Genomic DNA, 23,929 nt, shown 5'->3' on the forward strand with positions numbered 1-23,929 from the left:
TCCAGATTTAATTAAATATCACTCTGAACGCCTTTGGGTTATACTGATTTGTCCACGACTCCTGAATGCTGGAGTATGGACCCTCCTCTCTGGACCAAGCATCCTTCCATAGCTACCACATCCCATAGCAGATGGATGCACGTAGGGTTTAGTTTATCCCTATATGTGACCAACTCTGATCTTTAAATATATGTTGAATTGAAGAATTGAGTTGAATTTGAATTCTGACTCTCTATACCATAACGAATTCAAATTACACAAATTAATCTTAATTTATTAAGCATCTGCTATATGAAATGCATTATGCTAGACACTGAAGAGATTACGAAGCAAAAAATATCATCACTGCACTAAAGGAACTTACCATCTACATAATTTTTGTTTTATTACCTTTATTTCTTAATATTTTCTTTATATAAAAGGAATGGAGGGGAAGTAGTTCAGCAACATCAGCTGATACACTGTTGTCCAAAAGCATTTTTGATATTACAAAGCCATGATAGCCATGGGTCTGGCTTCTCCAGTAAAGGGAGGAAGGTGAATTTTTAAAATTCTTTTCTAGGTTAGAGAGGCAGCTATGTTATATTAAAGAGATGGTCTCTAAACAAGAACACCTGAGTTCATGTGCCTCTCTGATATATACTGGTTTAGTGACCCTGGATAAGACACATAACTTATCCATAGAATACTGTGCAACTCTTTAAGGTGACAAGTTGAAGAGACATTACCAACCTGAACTGGTAAGGAAGTTTCCTCCTTTGAGAGTTTCCTGTATCAATGAAATAACAGGTCTTGTCCCTAACTGTGGAACAAAACTTAAACATTTTAATTACATAGCATTCAGGCTTTTATTTTTATTTCCACTTTGTTTTTTGTTCAGTAGTTTCAGTCTTATCCATCTCTTCTTGACCCCATTTGGAGTTTTCTTGCCAAAGATATTGGAGTAGTTTGCCTTTTTATTCTCCAGTTCGTTTTATAGATGAGGAAACTAAGGCAAGCAACATTAAGTGACTTGCCCAGGGTCACCACGCTGGTTAGTGTCTGAGGCTAGATTCGAACTTAGGAAGATGAATCCAAGCTTGGCACTCTATCAATTACAGCACTCAACTGCCCACTTATATTAATATAATAATTGTGCTATTGCTTTCCTGGTTCTGTCTATTTCACTTTGTATCAATAGTTCATATGATTTTCCTAGACTTCTTCTCCATCATTTCTTATGGCTCAGTAATATTCAATTGCATTTATGTGCCACAAATTTGTTCAGACATTTCCTAATCAATGAACATTTACTTTGATTCCAGTTCTATGCTATCACAAATAATGTTGCTTTGAATATATTAATATATATTGGTCTTTTATTTCCATCTTTGACACCCTTGGGAGGTATAAACTTAATTATAGGATTTCTAAGTCAAATTATATGGATGATTTTTTTAGCATAATTCCAAACTGCTCTCCAAAATGATTGAGCCAATTCTTAGCTCTATCAACAATGTATAAGTATAATTGTACTTCCACAGCCCTTCCAACATTGACTAATTCTTTGTCTTCACCAGTATACTGGATAAAAATTAAATTCTCAGAGTTGTTTTGTTTTGCATTTCTCTTTTGCTAGTGATATGGAATAAGTTTCATAATTATTAAGAGTTTGCTATTCTTTTGAGAACTGATTGCTCATATCCTTCAAACCACTTATCTAGCACCTGGAGAATGGCTCTTGGTCATACATATTTTTGGTTAATTTCTTATAAAATCTTGTATATCATAATAAGGAAAAAGACTCACACAAAAATATCCATAGCCACACTAGTGGCAAAAAAATTGGAAAACGAAGGGGTTGTCATCGATTTGGAAATGCCTGAATAAATTTTGGTTTATGTTGGTAATGGAATATTATTGTGTCGAAAGGAATAAAGAAATGGAGGAATTCTATGTGAACTGGAAAGACCTCCAGGAACTGATGCAGAGTGAAAGGAGCAGAACCAGGAGAACCTTATACACAGAGACTGATACATTATGGCTCAATCTAACGTAATGGACTTTCCTACCAGTAGCAATGCATTGGCCCAGGACAATCCAGAGGAATGTAGGAGAAAGAATGCAACCCACATCCAGAGAAAGAACTGTGGAACTGTGCAGAAATGCATTAGAAAAATATATGATTGACCACATAGTGCAATAGGGATGTGATTAGGGTTTTGATGTTAAAGAATCACTCTACTGCAAATATGAGTAACTTGGAAATAAGTTTTGAACAATGATACATGTGTAACCCAGTGGAACTGCTTGTCAGCTTTGGTAGGGGAGAGGAGAAAGTGGGGGGGTGGGGGTGGATCATGAATCATGTAACCAAGGAAAAATATTCTAAATAAAAATTAAAAAGAAAAAAAAACATGCAGCACCAGAAGTCACACTAATATACTTTATTCATCATTGATTAGCACATAATAACGTTATTAAAAATAGTTCAGAGACTTATTGTATTTTAAAAGTGTTGTTCTTAAATAAAATGCACATATTTACTTGTATTCAGTGTTAAACATATTGTACGGCTCTCACGAAATTACATTTTAAAAAATGTGGCGTTTATGGCTCTCACGGCCAAAAAGGTTGCAGACCCCTGGACTGAAGGTACAAAATGAGACATTTTCAGGCATAAGAACAAAATACAAATATATTTTGCTTGATTTTTTTTACTTATTACAGAGTAGAATTTTGAATAATTTTGACTATGCTAAATTAAAAAGCATTTTTTTAAATAAAGAAAATCATATAACCAAGATTAGAAGGGAAACAACAAACTAGGAGAATTAAAAAAATTCTCTGATAAAGGTCTCATTTCTCAAATATTTAGAGAACTACATCAAAATTGTAAGAATAAAAGATATTCCCCATTTGAAAAATAATCAAAGAATATGAATAGTTGATTTTCAGATGAAGAAATAAAAGCTATCACTAATCATGTGAAAAAATGTTCTAGGGGGCAGCTGGGTAGCTCAGTGGATTGAGAGTCAGACCTAGAGACAGGAGGTCCTAGGTTCAAATCTGGCCTCAGATACTTCCCAGCTGTGTGACCCTGGGCAAGTCACTTGACCCCCATTGCCCACCCTTACCACTCTTCCACCTAGGAGCCAATACACAGAAGTTAAGTTAAAAAAACAAACAAAAAAATTTTTAAAAAATGTTCTAAATCATTCTGAATTAGAGAAATGCAAATTAAAACAACTCTCAGGTACCACCTCACACCTATCATATTGACCAATATGACTGTAAAAGTTATAAATGTTGGAGGGTGTGTGGCAAAACTGGTAGGCTAATACATTGTTAGTGGTGGTGTGAACTAATCCATCTATTCTCAAGGAAAATTTGTGGCTATGCCTAAAGGGCTATAAAACTGTGCATATACTTTGATCTAGTAATAGCACTTCTAGGTATTTATTCCAAAGAGATCAAGACCTACTGGCCCAAAAATATTTATAGTAGTTTTTTTGGTGTATTTGTATGGTGACAAAGAATGAGAAATTGAAGGGATGTCTCTCAATTGGGAAATGGCTGAACAAATTATGGTATATGATGGTGATGGAATATTATTGTGCTATAAAAAAATAGTGAGCAGGATGACTTCAGAAAAAGCTGGAACGATCTACATGAACTGATACCGAGTGACATAAGGAGAACTAGGGGAATATTGCATACAGTAACATCAGTATTGTCCAATGATAAACTTCGAAAGATTTAACTATTCTCAACAATAAAATAATCCAGGACAATTTGTAAGGACTTATGACAAAGAATGCTATCCACCTCCAGAGAAAGAACTGTTGGAGTTGTAATATAGATAAAGCATATTATTTTCACATTAGTTTATTTGGAGTTTTTAAAAATATGAGTATTCTCTGTAAATGACCAATATGGAATTGTTTTGCATGATAATACGTGTATAACCTAGGTCAAATTGCTTACCATTTCTGAGAGGGAGAAGGGAAGTTGGGGATGGAGACAATTTGGATCTTTGAATATCAGAAAATATATGTTGAAAATTGTTATTAAGTAGAATTAGGAACATAAAATATTTTTAAAGGAGAAAACAAATAATATATAGTAAATGAAACATTTTAAAATACACAGAGCAGAAAGTCAGAAGAGGACATGAGAGAAACAGACAAGATTATTAATATTTCTCTCAAACACATATAAACATACATATATATACATACATATATATTTTTGTATGTATGTCTTTATACTTATTTGTATACATATATCAAGCTATATTATTAGATTCACATTTTCATATGTAATCCTCTATTTCTGACTTTTTTGCATATTTTTGCCTGATACTGTACTAGAACATAATAAAAATTATTTTAATTCTCATGCTAATACTGCAGAGGAAACTCTTCCTATTTTCCCCTTTCTATCTTGGAAACATAATTAGAGTCTTTGACATAAAAGTTTTAAAATTCAACCTAGGGTTCAGGAGAGATGCCCTTATTTAAAAAAAGAACCAACACATCTGTTTGCCCAAGTATTTATTTTAGTTGCCTATGACAAATGGATAGTTGTGGACATCTATAGTTTTGTTTTGTTTTTTCTGTCATTACATTGGACTGAGATGCTATAGGGGGAAAATGTGATGATGATGAAATGTCACATTTACGTTATACATTCAACTTTTAAAAATCAATTTACATAATTTCAATTGACTCTAACAACAACCCAATTTTATACATGCTTTTAAGTAACTGTCATTTTCAAAATGAGGAAACTGAGACTGAACAACTTTAAGTGACTTTCCTATAGACCCTTGGCTAGTAAGTATCTGAAGCAGAATTTAAATTCATAGGACATGATGGCAACATTGGTGAGCATAGTTATAAAACATAATTCTCTAGTAGCAAAGGTCCAAAGTGAAAAGAAAAAATAATAATACTTCATTTAAGGAGTTAAAAATAAAGCAATACATAAAATCCACACTTCCTCTGTGTCATTGAATCTTTGTAGCTTTCGCATTTTATTAATTTAAATTATTAGATGGCAATGTGACAACAATCATCATTGCAGAAATTGAGGTCTCATTCAATCATTTCTTCTCAACTTAACATGAATGCCATTTATTACAAGTGTGTTTACCTTGATAAACTATATGTGTTTCTGAAAAGTTGTGTGCTAATTGAAATTCTGTAAGTCATATCTTATTTTAAATTTTTTAGCAGTACTTCATATTTAAAAAGACTATGCAGTGAATCCCTTTGCAAAATAAGAACCCATTATGGAATATAAACCATCACACCCTAATTTGTCTGTTTTGTAAATTCAGATTTTTATATGTTATATTTAGACTTATTATGATGGCTGTCATTTTCCAAAAATAAATCCTACACCTCTGTTACAAAGATATTTATCTTTCTGTACTGCGGTTATTTAAAATATATGTAAATATAAATATTGTATATAAATATGAAATACGATTAAATTATTTTATCCTAATCTAAATACCACTTCTTGGTATAACCATGATCATAGGCTATTTTTGCACGAGGCCAAACATCTGTCAGAAATTAGGTTAAAATGAATGCCATTCAAAATTAGTTCAATTTCTCTGATTATATAATTCTCTAAGCTATAACCAGCCATTGCCTTGTGTCAACAGAACCTGTATATTTCCCAGTGGTGTTCCTGAACATACCTTTCTTCTGTTCCACTCCATCCCCCACTGGAAAAAAAAAGTGTTTCTGTGTTTGTAACTGATCTGTCACAAGGTATTAACATTCTGAAGAGTTAGTAAAAATACTGTTTACTTAGAAAGTCTGAGAGATATGTCAGTTCTTTGAAAGGCTTCTAATTAAATGGTAAGAGCTTTGATGTCAGATTTTGAGATTAATATTATTTCTTTAAAAGACTCATTTTAATGTGTCACTTGAAAGGAAAAAATATGCCTCCCTATAAAGATAGCTATTGAACGTGGAGGATATTTTTTGAAATACCTTATCATTATCACTTGACAAGCTATGTTTTGCCCATCTATCTCAATTTAGAAAATATATAATTATATAGTTGGAAGTGAGGATAGAAGCCTCTCTAACTTCCCTCTGCTTAGTAATGTCCATAATCATTATTTGGTTGCCACTATCATATTGACTAAGTTTTATAAATGCTGGAAGATGCCCAGTCTCCAAGAGATAATGACGCAGGCTACAAAAAAGAAAGAATTCCAAAAAGATTAGTAAACTTGATGTAGTTCAATGAAGGAGGACTTGTAATTTTTACAAACTATGCTAAATAATGTTTCTCATTTTCCATACAAAGGAGAGCAATTTTTTGAAAGAACCAAATTAATTCAAGTGTACAAACAACTAAATCTTTGAAAAAAATGAAAATTATTTCTAGAATATTTTCTCTTCCTAATTTTTCTATCAGGGATCACATGTAGCTACTGCACACAGCCCTATTTACTGAAACCCCTGATTTTTGTTGATGTTGAAATGTTTCTTCCAAAATTTAATTGCCTGTAACCTTTTGGTCCTAGTTCCATCCCCTAGAACTATAACATATGTCTAATTTCTCTTCCACATGCATGTTTATGTATTACCAAACATTATTCCAGAATAGTTGGCATAGAACTTACCACATAAACAAGAGATGTAATAACTCGAATGAAAAATGGATCTTAAAAATATGATGATATATTTATATGACTATATGCTTGTGTATATATGCATATAGATATTCAAATGACAGAGTTCTCTAAGAATAATTCCTTCCCATCTTCCCTATTATTGTCACTATCTCTAGTTATTTTAGCCAATTAAGACACTGAAAAAGGTCCAATGAGTACCAGAATTGAGTTATGCTATGGAGGACAGACACCATTAAGTCCAGAGCTGCCTTGTGTATGGAATTGCCCATTGGTGTCTGTTCCTGGTGTTGTCAGATATATTCCTGGGAAAACAAACTGGTTTCAGAACTAAAGTTGGAAAAATAGTTTAATCTATTTTCTTGCATACAGCTTGTGGATAAAATTAGAGAAGACAGTACCACTTTTTGGGGTGTTAGGGTCAACCATTTATGTTGTTGTTCAGTCATTTCAATCACATTCAACTCTTTATGTCCCCATTTGGGGTTTTCTCAACAAAGATACTGGATAAGTCTATCATTTCTTTCTTTAGCTCATTTTCCAATTGAGGAAACTTAGATGGACAATGGTTAAGCCACTTAACCAAGACCACACAGCTAGTAAGTGTCTGAGGAGTGATTTGAACCCATGAAATTGAAGTCATCCTGATGCCAGGCTCAACACTCCATCCACTGTGCCACCTAGCCACCCCTACAACTTTTGTAGGGAGCTGATTTAGGAAAGGGAATAAAAAGAAGGTCTCAGTGTAGTTGCAAATAAACCCAGTTATCATCCTACAAAACATATCTTATTTTCTCTTAGCTATGCCCTATAAACTGCTTACTAGACATTTGCTTCTTATGCTTATCACACATCCTCAGGTGAACTGAGCTAAGAGAACAGTGGCTGCCATCTGTACTAGTTAATCAAGCATGAATTACTCTTGCTAAGAAAGGCCTAATATCCAAGTACTATTATGATCCAAATTTAGTCACAGACTAGTTGATATATTGTTATTAATTTAAACCTAGGATTTAAAACATTATAAGATGGATTTTTAACCTAAAAGCTCATTATATTATTTTTTAAAAATCATTACTGTATTATTAAAAATATTTTAACAACAAATTTCCACATGTTTTCCAAAGTTATATGACCCATATTGTCTCCATCCTTTCTTCCCTCCCCCTCTCAGAAATGACAAGCAATTCAATCTGCATTATACTTGTATTATCACACAAAACATATTTCCATATTATTCATTTTTATAAGCAAAAATTCTTACAAAACCAAACCCCCAAATATACATCCAAATAAGTAAGTTATGTCATATGTTTTCATCTGCATTTTTACTCCAACAGTTCTTTCTCTGGAGGTGGATAGCATTCTTTTTCATAAGTCCTCAGAATTGTCCCAGATCATCTTATTGCTGTTAGTAGCAAAGTCTATCACAATCAGTCGTTCCACAATATTTCAGTTACTGCTTATAATGTTTTCCTGGTTCTGCTTATTTCACTCTGCTTCATGTAGGGCTTTCCATTTCTTTTTGAAATCATCCTGTTCATCATTCATTATAACACAATAGTATTCCATCACCATCATATTCCACAGTTTGTTCAGTCATTCCCCAATTGAGGGACATCTCTTTAGTTTCCAATTCTTTGCCATCGCAAATAGAATAGCTATAAATATTTTTTGTACAAATTGGTCCTTTCCCATTATTTTGAACTCTTTGGGATATAGAACCATTAGTGGTATTACTAGATCAAAGGGCATGCATTATTTTATTGCCCTTTGGGCACAATTTGAAATTGCCATTCAGAATGATTGGATTAGTTCACAACTACACGAATAATGCCTTAGTGTCACAATTTTGCCACATCCCCTCCAACATTTATCATTTTCCTTTACTGTCATATTGGTCAATCTGATATATGTGAGGTGGTACCTCAGCATTGTCTTAATTTGCATTTATCTAATCAGGAGAGATTTAGAAAATTTTTATATGATTATTAATAGCTTTGATTTCTTCATCTTAAAACTTCCCATTCATTTTTGAAACTGGTCATTTGATTCTCATCTTTCTTTTTTTTAGTCAAATTAGCCAGTACTCTATTTTATTTGTTGTTATTTTTTTATAGAAACAGCTCTAGTCTTATTTATTAGTTAAATAGTTTTTTTTACTATCAATTTTATTCATTTCTCCTTTGATTTTTAGGAGTTCCAATTTAGTCTTTAATTAAGGATTTTTAATTTGTTCTTTTTCAAGAGTTTTTTATTTGCATACCCAATTGATTGATCTGCTTTTTCTCTTTTTATTACTGTATTTATATATAATTTTTCTTTTCTAATCCTATGCATTAAAAACATTATTCTATGAAAGATCCTAGCAGTTCTGCTAAATGGGTCCATCACACAAAAAAGTTAAGAACTCCTGCATTATGATGTTTTCCTTTATTTTTTGAGGGGTAAGCTAGAAATGCAGTAGGTATAAATAATTCTAACAAGGGCACTAGTCTCTATTTCACTATCAGGCTGCTTGAAGGTAGTAGATAAAATTTTGATAAGAGAAAAAGTCTGGAGACTCATGTAGATGAGACCAACTAATGGCAGAGTTATGAATGTAAGCAAGAGATAAGAGCTCCTTGGGTGAGGGTTGTGTTGCTCTGGCAGTTTGGTAGGTGACTTTGCATGTGTGTGCTTTGTGTGTTACCTTGGGAAAGAGCTTCTATATTGTGCTGTTCTTAGAGATTATAAACATAAAACATAATGAAGCACCCATAGAACAATGAAAGGTACAGTAATAAGTAGATGTGACTTTGATAGAGGGCCTCTTGTTTACAAATTGCTTAGATGCATTGGGCCACTAACTGTGAGTTCAAATCTAAATTCAGACATTAGCAGTGTGACTCTGGGTAACTCACTTAACCCTGCTTGTTTCAGTTCCTCATTTGTAAAATGAGCTGACAAAGGAAATGGCAATCCACTGCATTATCTTTGCCAAGAAAACCCCAAATAGCGTCACAAAGAATCAAGCATAAATGAAAAATGACTGAACAATTTATATTCATTGCCACTTTATCTCTGGGTATGTACAAGCTATTTTACACATGGGAAAAACAGATGCTCAAAGAAGTTAGTCATAAAGTAGTAACTTTATGTAGTTAAGTAGTAAGGTTGAAGTTAGGGTGCGAAACTTAGTTCTTCCTGAGTCTGAATTCAGGACTTCAGCCCCTACCCTCATGCTGCCCTTTGATGGTTTTCTTTCAGGGGGCCAAAAAACTATACCTTTTTTAACAACAACTTTTGAGTTTTTCCTTACCTTATGAGTTGTGCATGTTTCCAGTCTCCAAGACCTTTGTAATGAGAGATTTCAGGACCCTGATGCTTCATTCATGCCCAAGATGCCTCCTTACATTAGCTAAAATACAAAAGTGCATTTTCAAGTAGTTTTAAAGAGTATATTTTTCTATTAAATATGAATATAAAGCAGAAATCAAGGTAAGTATAGTGAATCTATTGTGAATACCTTTCCATTTCGAAGTGTAAAGGAGTTGAACATCAACACTTATTCTCCAATTTCAGGGTGTGAATTATCTTGCATTTTCTGTTCAATTCTATTCTGCAGATTGACTGGTTTTTCTCTCTTACTGAATGTTATCCTTATGTGCTGAGTATACTTCCTTTCCAAATAATGTCTAATAATATGAAAATGATTACGCAGTTTTATACTGGCTTAATTCTTGAAATCACATTGTGGATTCTCTCTTTTGCTGACAGATTATTTTCCGTAAAATCAGCGATGTGAAAAAGGAAGAGGAGGAGCGTCTTCGACAGAAAAACGAGGTAACCCTCAGTATCCCAGTGGACCACCCTGTCCGGAAGCTTTTCCAAAAGTTCAAGCAGCAGAAGGAACTAAGAAATCAAGGATCCACCCAGAGCGATCCGGAAAGGAACCAACTTCAGGTGGAGAGCCGTTCCTTACAAAATGGGGCTTCTATCACTGGCACCAGCGTGGTCACCGTTTCTCAGATCACCCCAATCCAGACTTCCCTGGCCTATGTGAAAACCAGTGAGTCCCTAAAACAGAATAACCGAGACGCAATGGAACTCAAGCCAAATGGCAATACTGACCCAAAGTGTCTCAAAGTCAACAGCCCCATGAGAATGAAGAATGGAAACGGAAAAGGCTGGTTACGGCTGAAGAATAATATGGGTGGCCACGAGGAGAAAAAAGAAGACTGGAATAATGTCACAAAGGCTGAGTCGATGGGTTTATTGTCAGATGACCCCAAGTGCAGTGACTCAGAGACCAGCGTGACTAAAAATCCTTTAAGGAAAACAGATTCTTGTGACAGTGGAATCACCAAAAGTGATCTCCGTTTGGATAAAGCTGGTGAGACTCGGAGTCCCCTGGAGCACAGCCCTATTCAGGCTGATGCAAAACATCCCTTTTATCCCATTCCCGAGCAGGCCTTACAGACCACACTGCAGGAAGTCAAACACGAACTCAAAGATGACATTCACCTGCTAAGCTGCAGAATGACTGCCCTGGAAAAGCAGGTGGCAGAGATTTTGAAACTACTCTCTGAAAAGAACATCCCCCAGACCTCTTCACCCAAATCCCAAGTGCCACCACAGGCACCTTCCCAAATACCATGTCAGGACATTTTTAGCGTTTCGAGGCCAGAGTCTCCCGAATCTGAAAAAGATGAAATCCACTTTTAATATTATATATCTATATATTTGTTAATAGATTGAAACAGTATATACAGCTATATACATGTGTGTATATATAGTATATACATATATATTTTCACTTGCTTTCACTATGACTTGAACATAACAAGGATTTTGATATGTAAATATTGCATGTCCAGCTGGATTCTGGCCTGCCAAAGAAGATGACTATTGATAACCTAGATATTGCTTGTATAATATGCAGTTGACTGCATGCACACTTTACAATTATTTATAATCTATTATATAATAAAAAAGGATGATTTTGTTTGTTTAACAAAGGCGATGTACTATTTAAAAAAAAATCAGGGTCCAACCTGCTAGGATTCCCATGAGCGTTTTGATCTCAGGCTGGGGTGGGTTGAGCTCTCATTCCTTCCGTTTTGTTTTTTTCTTTGTTTGTTTGTTTGTTTGAATTATAGATTAATGCCAATGAGGGAGTTAACCTTTTCAAACTGTTAGTCTCATTTTATGATCTCTCTTCATGGAGTATTTTCTATGTACTTTGGATGAGGTTTCTATTCCCCATCAGGCCAGTCCTTTATTCCATTTTGAAGGACCTCGTGAGAGTCTATGTCAAGTGTAGGGAGTAAGGGGAATGGATGGCTAGGGGCTTTATGTTTGGAGTACATTTTCTTTCAGCTACTCTTCTCCTTTATTCCCATGTAACATTTAGGTATGAATCACAGACAATCTCAGAAGAGAGCCCTAGCCTACTTTTTTTTGAGAAAACTGTTACCTTTTCTTAAACTTACTTTTACCAACACCAGGAATGTTGAACTATGACTACAGGGTAGGCCATTATAGAAATACTAGACTAGACTCTTTAATGGTTTATCAACATTTATGCTAGATAATCTGATTTTCTAAAAGTACTAATTGTTCTAAATGTGGTTTTCTAAAACCTGAACATGATGGCAGTAAATGAAAAAAAATTGCATTTCAGAATGATTGTAAATTATTGGTTGTATTTTAAAAAGTATGCTTGTAATTCACAAAGGGTAGAATTTAGTATGGGACATTTTTTGTGAAAAGTCTTATTAGTTTGAAAGATGTCTATGGGTAACTGTCTTGAAAAGGAATAAGAAATAGCCTTTCTCAAAGTAGATGCTTAAAAATGAAATGTGACCCAAACCAGAGATCTGCTTTTGTGAAGACAGTTTTCCCCAGTCAAAATTTTCTAAAGATTATTCTTTGTATACAAATTTGGTTCTGCCACTAGATGACTGCAGTGTTGATAAAATAGACCCCTATGGCTCAAAAAAGATGCTCTGTGGAAAGGTGTAAACTTTTAATTCTTTTGTTTTTGTCATAGATCCTCTTCTTAGAAAGTGCCTATTAAAACTTTTAAAAAATTTACAAGGAGCTGCTTATAGCCAGTCACTAATGAAATGTACATTTATAATTAACATCTATACCAAAATACATATTCACTGCAAAGATGAAAAAAATCCACAAATTTCTTTTTCAATAGGTAAACATTATATATTTAAATAGCTCTGAGGTGTATATTTTCCTTTTGGTGTATGCATGACTTTTACAAGTGGTACTAGTGGGAGTTAGCTGTATGTGTCAAGGGGAGAATATACTATATTCATTTGTATGTGAAATGTGTGATACTGCTAAATACATATCCATGTATATATATGTATGTATATGTATACCTCTGAAGAATATACATACATATTTAGGCATGTGTATTCCACATACATGTTATAGCACAGAAAAGATGACCGTGGAACCAAAGAAGATGTTTCTGTCTACTATGGCAATACTTAAATTTTAATGATCATTCTTTACCTTTTCTCTCCTCCAATCCAACCAAATCTATTAATATCTATAAGCAAAGTATTCTGTCAAATAAAATCATGGTCTGACTTGAGAACTACAAAGCAGTACTGTAAAATCTAATTTTATACCCAAGTCAAAATAAAATAAAATAAAATCATACTCCCTCACCTAATAACATGAAAGGTTTGGGATAATAGATTAATATTTAATATATTTTTCTCTACCTCTTAGCTTCATGTTCTAGAGACCAGCACTTAAATTTGGTTTGCCCTTGTTACGTGTCTTCTATGAAGCAAGGAAATCTACAAATAAAATTGGCATGGATCTCAATGAACCTCCCCACTCCTCATATATCTTCAATATGTGCCTCTCTATCCTGAGAGCCTCACCGAGTATGTAAGGTAGAGGCTGTAGTTAATATTTCCCTTTCTTTACACATAAAACTTGCATTAATATAAATGGGAGCCTTTAGACGAGATCATAAATTGCGATATCTGCCTATACTCAAGGCATGATAGAGTTGATTATAACTCAGTGAATCAATCAGCCTTTGCCAAATAGAGATTTCTTTGCTCCTATGCTTTGGTTAGCACCCCTCTCACTTAACCACTTCTCTCATCCTCTGCCCAATCATCGGCAAAAGGAAGGGATTGTAGTGGATGGTCTCTAAGGTTCCTTCACGTGCTAACATTTCATGAATCTATAATTCTCTCATGGCCTCTGTATGTGGTTATATATGTGTATTTAACTATGTATGGGACACAGTTGAGGTTTTTAAAAGGGGAAACAGGTAGAAAATATGATCTGAGCCCACAAATTTGTTCCTTCCAGTTCCATTTTTTGCTACATATACTGGCTCAAATCGAAGTCCATGAAATATTCAACTTTCCAAATTATTTCTAGGTTTAGGGAGTTGATTATGGTCATGAAGCAGAGCATCAGACAACATTCTCTGTCTCTTGAATAGAAGGAACATCATGTCCCTGGAGTATTCTGAGTTCTGAAACAGAAAAAAGGGAGCATCAATTGCTTTTCAGTGAATGCCTAGGAGTTTTGTCCCAATCATCTCCTTTCTTTGTCTGCATGGCCTGGTCATGGTGCTGACCGCATGTGTTCATTGAACATTGTATCTATAGTTTTCCTCTAGGTTTCCAGGAAGGACAATTCCTGCCTACTGATCTAATACAAACATATTTAAGGGTGAACACTTGCTTTAATAAGTGCAATAATTATAGAAACATTTTCTGTGTTGTCTCAATCAGCACATAAGTGGTAACCTCTCTTTTGGGGGTACCAAATGACTGCATGTTTTATTTTACAATTGCTCTTGGTGCATACAGAAAAGTGTTTTTTTTTTTAAAAAGTTATACATAATATGTAACATATTATGTATATCTTTCTGACCAACACACTAATATGAGTAAATATATATACTGAAAATTCAAACTTTTCCAAAGCAACTTATACATCTTTAATATTTTTCTATAATAATGTGTAATATTATCAATTACTATAACCTGGATGATTAGATAAAACATAATAGTGATTTTTTTAAAAAATGGAAATATGAACTAAGTATCAAAAATAGGCAAGGTTCCTCTGTTTGTACCAGGATATGTTGCTAAAATGTGGTCTAATGGGGGATACAGAGAGAATAAGCAATAAGGCCAGAGCTGCATTATAATAAAAATATGGGAGAAAAATATATAGAGGAATTTTAAAGTACAGGAATTCTTTAAAAAAATGAAAGAAATTTAAAAGCTACATCAACACATTGATTCCATCTTACAAGGTCATTTTTAAGGAGAAGCCTGCATAGATGTAATCAAAGTCTATTGTTCAAACGTGTGTGTGTGTGTGTGTGTGTGTGTGTGTGTGTGTGTGTGTGTGTGTGTGTGTTTATATCTCCATCATGTTTGTGGAGATGAGGGCAAAAAGAATTAGAAATTTCAGAGTTGTGTAAGTTCTCTTGCTCAAATTCTGCAAGAAGAGATTAAATTGCTCCTTGAGAATACAGTAATTTAGGAGAGATATTAACTTTTTCCAACTTGAGTATCATTTTATAAATTAATTCTCCCCTAGGGAGCTACATGTCAAATACAGTAAGTCCAAATGCTTAACTTAAAGTCAAGGAATTGACTCAGTTCAGGCCATTTGATTCTTAAAATTTTTTTTTAAAAAGTGAGTCCTCTTAATAACTTTTTTGATCCTGAGTCGTAGACCACACTGCTTTTGCCAAGTATAGTGGCTGGTCTTTGTGAAATAATGTTGTCTCAGGCTAATGGAATCATCTGGCTTGTATTTATGATGTATTTGTTCTGATTCTCCTCTCTAAAATTTCATGTACGAAATGAGAACATTTGTCTAAATTATCTGTATCATGCATGGATATTGATTTTTAAAAAGATAATAAGGTTAGTATCTTTTTGATATAATATCTTGGTTGTTTCTGGGCACATTTTTGTCAGTTGGGAGAGTCTTTCCCTTCCAGGAAAGAAGTTGGGAAAGACAATGGAATAATAACCATTCACATTTTGCCACAAATTGGCAAATTTCACTTTGGATATTATTTTATATCTTTAAGATTCAAAATGTCCATCAATGAAAATTTAAATGAAAATGATGCCCTCTTTCTCCTTGTATCATAGTATCTGATGAAATATTTTGTTTTTTCGAACTCAACTAGTACAATTTCCTCACTTATATGGGAAAATAAAGGGCTTTACATATATCTTGTAAGACTAGAGACATTTGCTCTCTGGATAAACTCAAATAAACAATTGTCAAATGAAATTTTCATAACATTTTATTTGTGAAGTAGATGATCCCAGAACATGGCAGCTATCCAAACATTTTTTTTCATTTTGGGTGAATGCATAATGAGTAATATTTGTTATGAGTAAATGGAGAAATTTAATTTAATTTTGTTTTAATTTCCCTCAGATCTCTTGTCAGAATGAAATGATGAATAGAATTTGGCAAGTGAAGAGTTTCATAAAGCATAAAAATTATTTGGGTGTTTGGAAATACTGTGCTTATTAAATCTGAGGGAAAGATATGGTGGTTCTTTAAAAAAAGGAAATGAATATTGTGTTTTTGTTTGCTCAATATAATGAAATTATTCAATGGTATATGTTTGCTAAATTTTTGTGTGTGTTCAGGGAAGGATAATCTGCTGTACCACAGGTATATATTTATAAAAATTTTTACTTAATATACTCACAATGAGTTTGTATTTCAGCCTTCCTTGAGTGATTACTATGGACTGAGCAGGTATTTTCTTCAGGTGTTTCTATACTAAGATGATTCTGAAATCTTAAAAATATATAGATTTGTCTATGCATTTATCTCTACAATAAAATTACTTTCTAAAAAAGACTCATCCTCAAACCACTGAATTTGTTGCTATATTTTTTGTTAAATGAACTAAAGAGAATGAGAAACCCAAAGTAGTTAAAACATAGTAATCTCATTAAAAAAGAAAATGAGCCTATTAATTCATCATTGACAAATTACTCATTTTTTAGCTTAATGTGTTTCACTGACTCAAAGGCATATGTATATATGTGTAATTAGGAAGAACTTTAAGATAACACTGAGCAAAAGATGGGTAATCTAGGGAAAATATGATTAGTAAAGCAACTCATCTAACACATTTAAATGTTTGGTATCTTAAATGGAATTCACTTGAAAAATATGCAATATTTCTGCGAAAAATTAACCTTGTGTTTTGTTTTCTAATTAATAGAACAAGTCCAGTGTTTTAGAAGAGGGACACTATCAAGATACAGTTACCAAATTTGGCCCTCCTTTTTTGCTTAAAGAAAAAACAAAGGACAATAGAAAAAGCAATGGGGAAAGTTTATATACATTAGAATGGCTATTTAGATTTTTTGAATTGGATTACTTTAATTTAGTATCTTTCGAAGCAGAATGAATGAATTAATCAATCAATTATGTTTGTTTTATTTTTAATTTGATAGAAAATCCCAGAGTTGATATCACCATATTTTAAAAGAGAATGAAGTTCAAGTCCTTGATAGTGTCTCTTTAATTTACCATAAAATCATTAAATTGATTTCTGAACTACTAATATTTATATATGTATCTTCTGTCACATCATTGCTATAAGCAATTGCATCTTAAATGCCTCTATTTAGTACAGATAACAAGAAAATTTTCCTATGATAATATGTAGGAGCTTACATTTCATTTCCAAGAAATAATTCAGATCAATTTCATATAAAAGCAGGTTTTTGTCCTTTAAATTCATTGAATATAAACCAAGAGGAACACAACATATGGTCTCGGAATTGAACTAAAGTCAAAAATTTGGCTACATGTAATCAGCTGTGCAAGGTTACTTGAGCCCATTTTGCATGAATAGGTCCTGTGCCTGATTTGATAGAAACTCATCTACTTCTGGACCTCAAGAACAACAAAAAGAGGTCCTTGTATACACAGCCACAGTCTTTGGTATACACCTAACCATATAAACTGGCATCATAGAAGAAGGAGTTAGACTTTTGAAGGGGGAGGAAAGAGTCCAATAATTATACAACCCTGAAAATAGTTGAGGGAAGAGTAAAAAAAAAAATCAACTAAAGTGAGGACTTGCCATTGGCCTTCAGAGAAGGAAAGCATTAAAATGAAACAAAAATTGAACACAGAGCCTGCATTCCTCTGCTGGATAAGTATTTTTTAAAAAATAATCCTATGTTTTATTGAAAATTTCCAGTGGCCTCCTTATGAATAATTTCTTCCTGTGTTTTAGGCAGCCCTGAAAAATCACAGGACTTCTAAAACAAATGTTAAAGCACAGTATAATTTGATTGCATAAGTTTATCTCTAACCTTGTCTTCATCCACCCTTATTCAGCCTACTTCTTAAAAATATCCCTTATGTGAGATGTTCCCCAAAATTAACTCATTAAAATGCAAGGCAACTTCAATTTTTAATAATGATGCTGTAGGACCACCCACACTAAAAGAAACACATGTTCAGGCATTCTATTCCTGTTTCTTCTGAAAAGAGACACTCAAAACAAAATGTTCTACCAATCCTTCTTTGTATTGTAAATAGTTATTCTTCTAGAAATAGTCATCTTTCTATCAACTGAGTTTTAACCCATTCTTATATTCTTTTCCTTTGAAATTCTTTTATTTTATGAAATATTCTTTTTTGAATCATCTATTATAATAAATGCTTATTTTATTAATTTCCACACAATTGATAGGTTCTAAAATTTCATTACATTTTTTCCTCAAGTCTATTGCCAAAAATATCCCCCATCTCCTCAATATTCTCCTTCCTCACTTCTTTTTGAGCTGAAGTTATGGGGAATGAATTAGTCTTTGCTATTATCTTTAGAGAAATCTGAAGTTTGGGAAAGAGCAATAGTTATAATATTTCAAGCATCCATGATAGGTTGGAATCTATTAATGAAGGATGCAGCCCTTCAGTACCTTAGTAGATGATGTTCATGAGTTACTCTTATAAATTAATCTTTACTGTGTGGCAAAAAACAAAAACAAAAACAAAAAAACTTTCTAAACTTTACCTGGTCACCAAATAATGGATTTACCAATCATTATTGTGCCCAAGTTGGAATTGTTTCTAACTTGATAGAGATGGACATAACTTATGCTGCATTGATATAACCTGAAGTAAACCATCTGCAAATCATAATGAAATTAAGTATGTAATTTAATAGATGCATGTAATTAGAATATATTTAAGGATAAATGCATTTTCATTTTTAAAATTTCAGTACTTATTAATTTCACTGAAACTTTGCTTTATATTATTTTCTTTAAACTCCCCAAAGATTTAAATAATCTAAATTATTTTGCACAATAACAAACCAATCAATTTATGTCTATTAAGCACCTACTATGGGCAGAGCACTGTGCTAACCAATATGATTAGTACTGGAATGTATCAGTTTTTATTCCATCTCAGTTATTTATTACAGCCCCAAGTCTAATTAATTAATCAGTTTGACTTTATACAAATGTTTTTTGTGTATACACACACACATACACACATATACATATATAACAAAAAATTATGAAAAATTATCAACTCATGAATATAAAGCATTTGGAGATGAGAAATACTAAAAATCTAAGAATCTTTTAACAACACAATTAATGTGGTGATAATTAGATTGAGTGAAATACTTTGTCATAATAGTTACAGTGTTAATCATTATTAATACATTCCATCAGTAAAATATTCTACACATAGAAATTAACATTTTAGCTATTAGCAGAGGAAATGAAGTATCCTTTTATGTGTCCAGTTGTTGTTATACAGTTATTTGTCACAATTCATGACCCTATTTGAGATTTTCTTGGCAAAGATTCTAGAGTGTCTTTTCCAGTTCATTTTACAAGAGAAAAAACAAAGATAAAAAAGGTTAAATTACTTCTCCAGCATCACACACATAGGAAGTACCCAAGGCCAGCTCTGAAGATGAGTCTTTCTTATTCCAGGCTTGGCACTCAATCCACTGTACCACCTCACTGCCCTAATGTGTCTGACATCAAATTTTCTTATTCTCTTACCTGTCCTTTCCCACCTTTTACACCTTCAGTCTCTGACCAACCAACCACTTCTGTTTTTCCATGATATATTGGGAAAATTATAACCATCTGCTCTTTTTTAACCTTGTCCTTTAATTTTATCTCTGTAGGGAGTTCCCTTTTTAAAATGCAAATAAAGTCTGCACTTTGGTGTTCTTCCACTCAACCAGAGAGTTGTCTGGATCCCATTGAGAACAATTAATTTCCCCAGGGTCTTACATGTGACAGAGGTGGAATTTAATCTTAAGTTATCCTGATTTCAAGACTAGTATTTATTTGCTTGGCCAAAATGGTTCTATTAGCATGAGAAAAACCATAAATGTACTTATAGGGATTGACTAATGCTAGAAATTACAGTTACTCTTTAATGTTGATAGTTGTTATCATAAAGAATAGTTTCTGTTTAATGAAAGAATCCATTTTACCATCTCCAACTTTTGGAAGAGAAGTATTTTTTATGCATAAAGATTTAGGGATAGATTTTCTGGAGAAGAGGAAGGAAACATACTTTTTTATGTTATTTTATTGATATAAGGAACACCCAGTGAGGAACTAAGTTTACATCCCTGTCATAGCCACAATATTGTTGTCATTATTATTGAGGCACTTAAAAAAAATAGCTGGTAAACCCAACATAGAAAAACAAGAATTTAGGTAAAGTTTGTGTTTATGTCTGGATTCCTATTCTCATATCTATCCTCTTGGTTTCAGGGATGGATCAGGGGATTTTAAGGATCACGTAGTACCCTAAGGCCACTAAGAATTTAGAGTAAAAACCAGGAATTGGAAGGTTTAACTAGGTCAGGCTACAGAAAAAAATTGCAGAGTAAATGTTGAGCTTCAGAGAAGATATTTTTTGGAAGCCAAGGAAAAATCATTTGGAGCAGATACCATGAAGATTCATTTATTTATCCAATACTGAACTTTTAGCCAATCTGAATATCACTTGAATTTTAAGCAGATAATTCACGCCTTTTGTTGTTGTTGGTGGTGGTGCCAACAACCAGTTCCTTCGCCAAACAATTACAGAACTTGCACTGTGATTGAAATAACTCAATTTAGAATGGCAAATCATATTTCTTATTTCCAAAATAAGTGAATTTAAAAATGTCTTTATGTCCAAAGATATTTTCTCCAAATTAATAAAAAAATCATTTTCAGAAATAATGAATTTCTTCTTCTTCTTTAAGATTTTGAAAATATATATTTGTGTTTATGTATGTGTGTGTTGGGTAGGATCACTAAGAATTTCAGTGTAGCTATCTGACATCTTTAACTTAACCTAATTTATGACAAATTCAGATAACATAAAACAAATTCAGCCATTGTATCAATCTTCTTTAAAGAGAAAAAAAAGCGCCAGAAAGAACTCCATTAAATATTCTCATTTTTGGCACTTCCAATTTTCTAAGGCAGTATTGTAAGGTAGGCACAGTTTGAATCTCACCTCTGACATTTGCTGCTTTAGGGAATTCAATTAACCTTTCTGGTACATTTGTTTTCTTACTGTAAAATGAGCAATTTGAGTTAGATGATACTTTTGGCTCCATCCAGCTCTAGAGTTAGGATCTAAATGCTCACTTTCATGTTCTGACATTATATGTGAGGGTGTGAATGAGGTCATAGAACTTCAATGTTAACTTCTAACATAGACATGGCCAAAATTTACAACCATGGGTCCAACCAGGATCCAACAGTGTCCTCTACTCCTTCAGACTAATACAACATAAAGTGAAGGAGAAATTTGCCACTTACCTAATTAAATTAAGTGTATTTAATTAATGTGTAGGTGGCCAAATAAACCACATCATCCAGGCCCTAAGCCCCAACCTGGGACCTGAATAATCAAGACTGATTACTTCTAACTAGTGGAGCATATAATTGCTCAATTATAAAAAGAAGTTGGAAAATTGCCAAATTTTTATCTCCATTTTGTGCTGAATCCATGATAAACTAATTTATCTACTTACATTTTTTTTCTTCACATAAAATTTCTAATGTCATAAAACTGTGTTTTTTTCTTTAGATCAGATCTTCTTAAAGCATCATGTTTTAATTTCCACTTCTGAAGGTTTCACAATCATACTTTTTTAAAAAAAAACTTTACCTTTTGTTTTCTGAGACAGAAGAGTGGCAAGGGCTAGGCAATCAGGGTTAAATGACTTGCCCAGGGTCACACAAATAGGAAGTGTCTGAGGCCAGGTGCTCTATCCACTGTGCTACCTAGCTTCCCTCATACTATTTTAATCAAACTGGAGCATTCATGATTGCACAGATGAGCAGGAAGTATGGATAACATATATGCAAAATCCTTGTCTGTACAAAGTCATAATTTGGAGTTCATTATCAGAGAACATTTGATTGGTCTAAAAGAAACTCAAAGGCCAGATATTAATACACTGGAGTGGAAGATCTAATGAATGGGGTTTCATATTTAATAGGGAAATTGGTATAAAATATTTTATAAACCAGTTAAATACAAATTTAAATTTGGTTTTATCGAGCATATTCCATATTTGGCAATGTTAAGGAATGCTCTTATATGTCTTTTCTGAATCTTGGTTCTCTTACAGAAAGGGTACAGTAATGGGGGATCCAATTTCCTTGGGACTGGTAGCATCAGAATCTTTAAACCAGTCTAAGTTAACCTTCAAATGCCTGCATAGATATTTGAGTAAGACAGAGCATTCATTCTATGAAAAGAAGTCAAAAGCTGCAAACAAATTCCACTTCCTTGATATCTGAAAGATACCACCATTTGGAAAACTTTCTATCCTTTAAATTATGATGCAATTTTTTGAAGAGGCAGTGATGGCCTTAACACTTGATTCTCAACTATTGTAGCAAAGGACCAGGTATTTACAATGAGTCTTGAAATGCCATTTTTGAGGACTTTGATATTGTGATTTTAGTTTTTACAAGTTACTACCTTTTGTATATTTTAATGCAAATACCTGAGTGTAGCATTAATGCGACATTGTAGACTTTTTCAAATTCTGGAAATGTTTGTGATTGCTACTACTTAGTGGAAACTTAAGGATATTATTATAGGTGTCCTTGCCTCTGAGAGGTTATTTTCACGGATGTAATTTTCTTATATGCTGACCAATGGAAGAATGTGAAGCCCCCAAGGAAGATATTTTTATGACTGATATGCTAGTAGTATGTGTCTGTTTTGTTCAAAAGTCTGTGGCATGATAATGACGAGGGCTTAGCAGGCTATTTTTCCTACTAAAAATGCTATCTTGAAGAGGTATGAACAATTTTGTATGCACTATTAACCTGTCACAGGTTGCTTAAGGAATGTGTGACATTTTAACTTAGTGTGACTGTAGTTTATTTATAAGGGAAAATATATGATCCACTCATGGTCACTTCCGGGAAGTTTGATGCAATGATCATTTTAACTACCATTTGTAAGCAAGACAAAAAGAATTACTTCAAAAAATAATTAGCAGTTAGAAGTTCCTAACCCAAAAGGATTCTGGGTTTTAGCACAATAAACTGTAATTTATCAGGGAGGATCAACTTTGCTTTTTTTTCACACTCTATTTAAATGTTGATATTTTTTCATTGATACAAAATAAAAAGTGCATTTTATTGAATGTGTGTGAAACTGGGTCTTCTGTTTGGAATTTAGATTAAATTTGTGATTAGTCCCCCAATGTAAAAGTAATGTTTTTTGTTTTTGGTGGAGAACATGATTTATCTCCAATTGTCATAAGACAGATTATTTTCGCTATTGCTATTTTATACTTTTATAATACTTTTCCTCTGAGGAGTATATTAGAAGAGAGTATATACTGTTCCTCTAAGATGTACAGAATAGATATTTTTGTAATATATTTCTTCTGAGTGATATATTATACCATGAAGCATAATAAATCAATTGGAATACATATCCTAAAACCATCTAAGAAAATTTTGGAGCACCAGGGTCAGATCCATTAGTTAGCATATGAGTAGTGAGTTTTAACAATAGAGCAGGGAGGTGGGAGCTAGCTGGGAAACAGTATGAACAGTTTGGATCCTTGGAGAGCCAAGTTTGAGGATAACATAGGGAGAGAAAGAGACATACAGAAACAGAGACAGAGACATACAGAGAGAGAGAGAGAGAGAGAGAGAGAGAGAGAGAGAGAGAGAGAGAGAGAGAGAGAGAAAGAGAGAATGAATATACAGATTTGTGCAATTA

General features: G+C 33.2%; 1 protein-coding gene across 1 annotated transcript in view; it reads left to right on the top strand.

Moving 5' to 3' along the window:
- Positions 1-11,347, top strand: part of KCNH5 (potassium voltage-gated channel subfamily H member 5) — a 520,057-nt gene extending 508,710 nt beyond the window's left edge. The window contains exon 11 of the mRNA XM_044662009.1: positions 10,400-11,347. Coding sequence (XP_044517944.1) covers positions 10,400-11,347 — 948 coding nt within the window. The remainder of the gene's footprint in view (positions 1-10,399) is intronic.
- The last annotated feature ends 12,582 nt before the right edge of the window (positions 11,348-23,929 follow it).

This window comes from Gracilinanus agilis, chromosome 2 (assembly GCF_016433145.1).
Source record: "Gracilinanus agilis isolate LMUSP501 chromosome 2, AgileGrace, whole genome shotgun sequence".
Lineage (NCBI taxonomy): Eukaryota > Metazoa > Chordata > Mammalia > Didelphimorphia > Didelphidae > Gracilinanus > Gracilinanus agilis.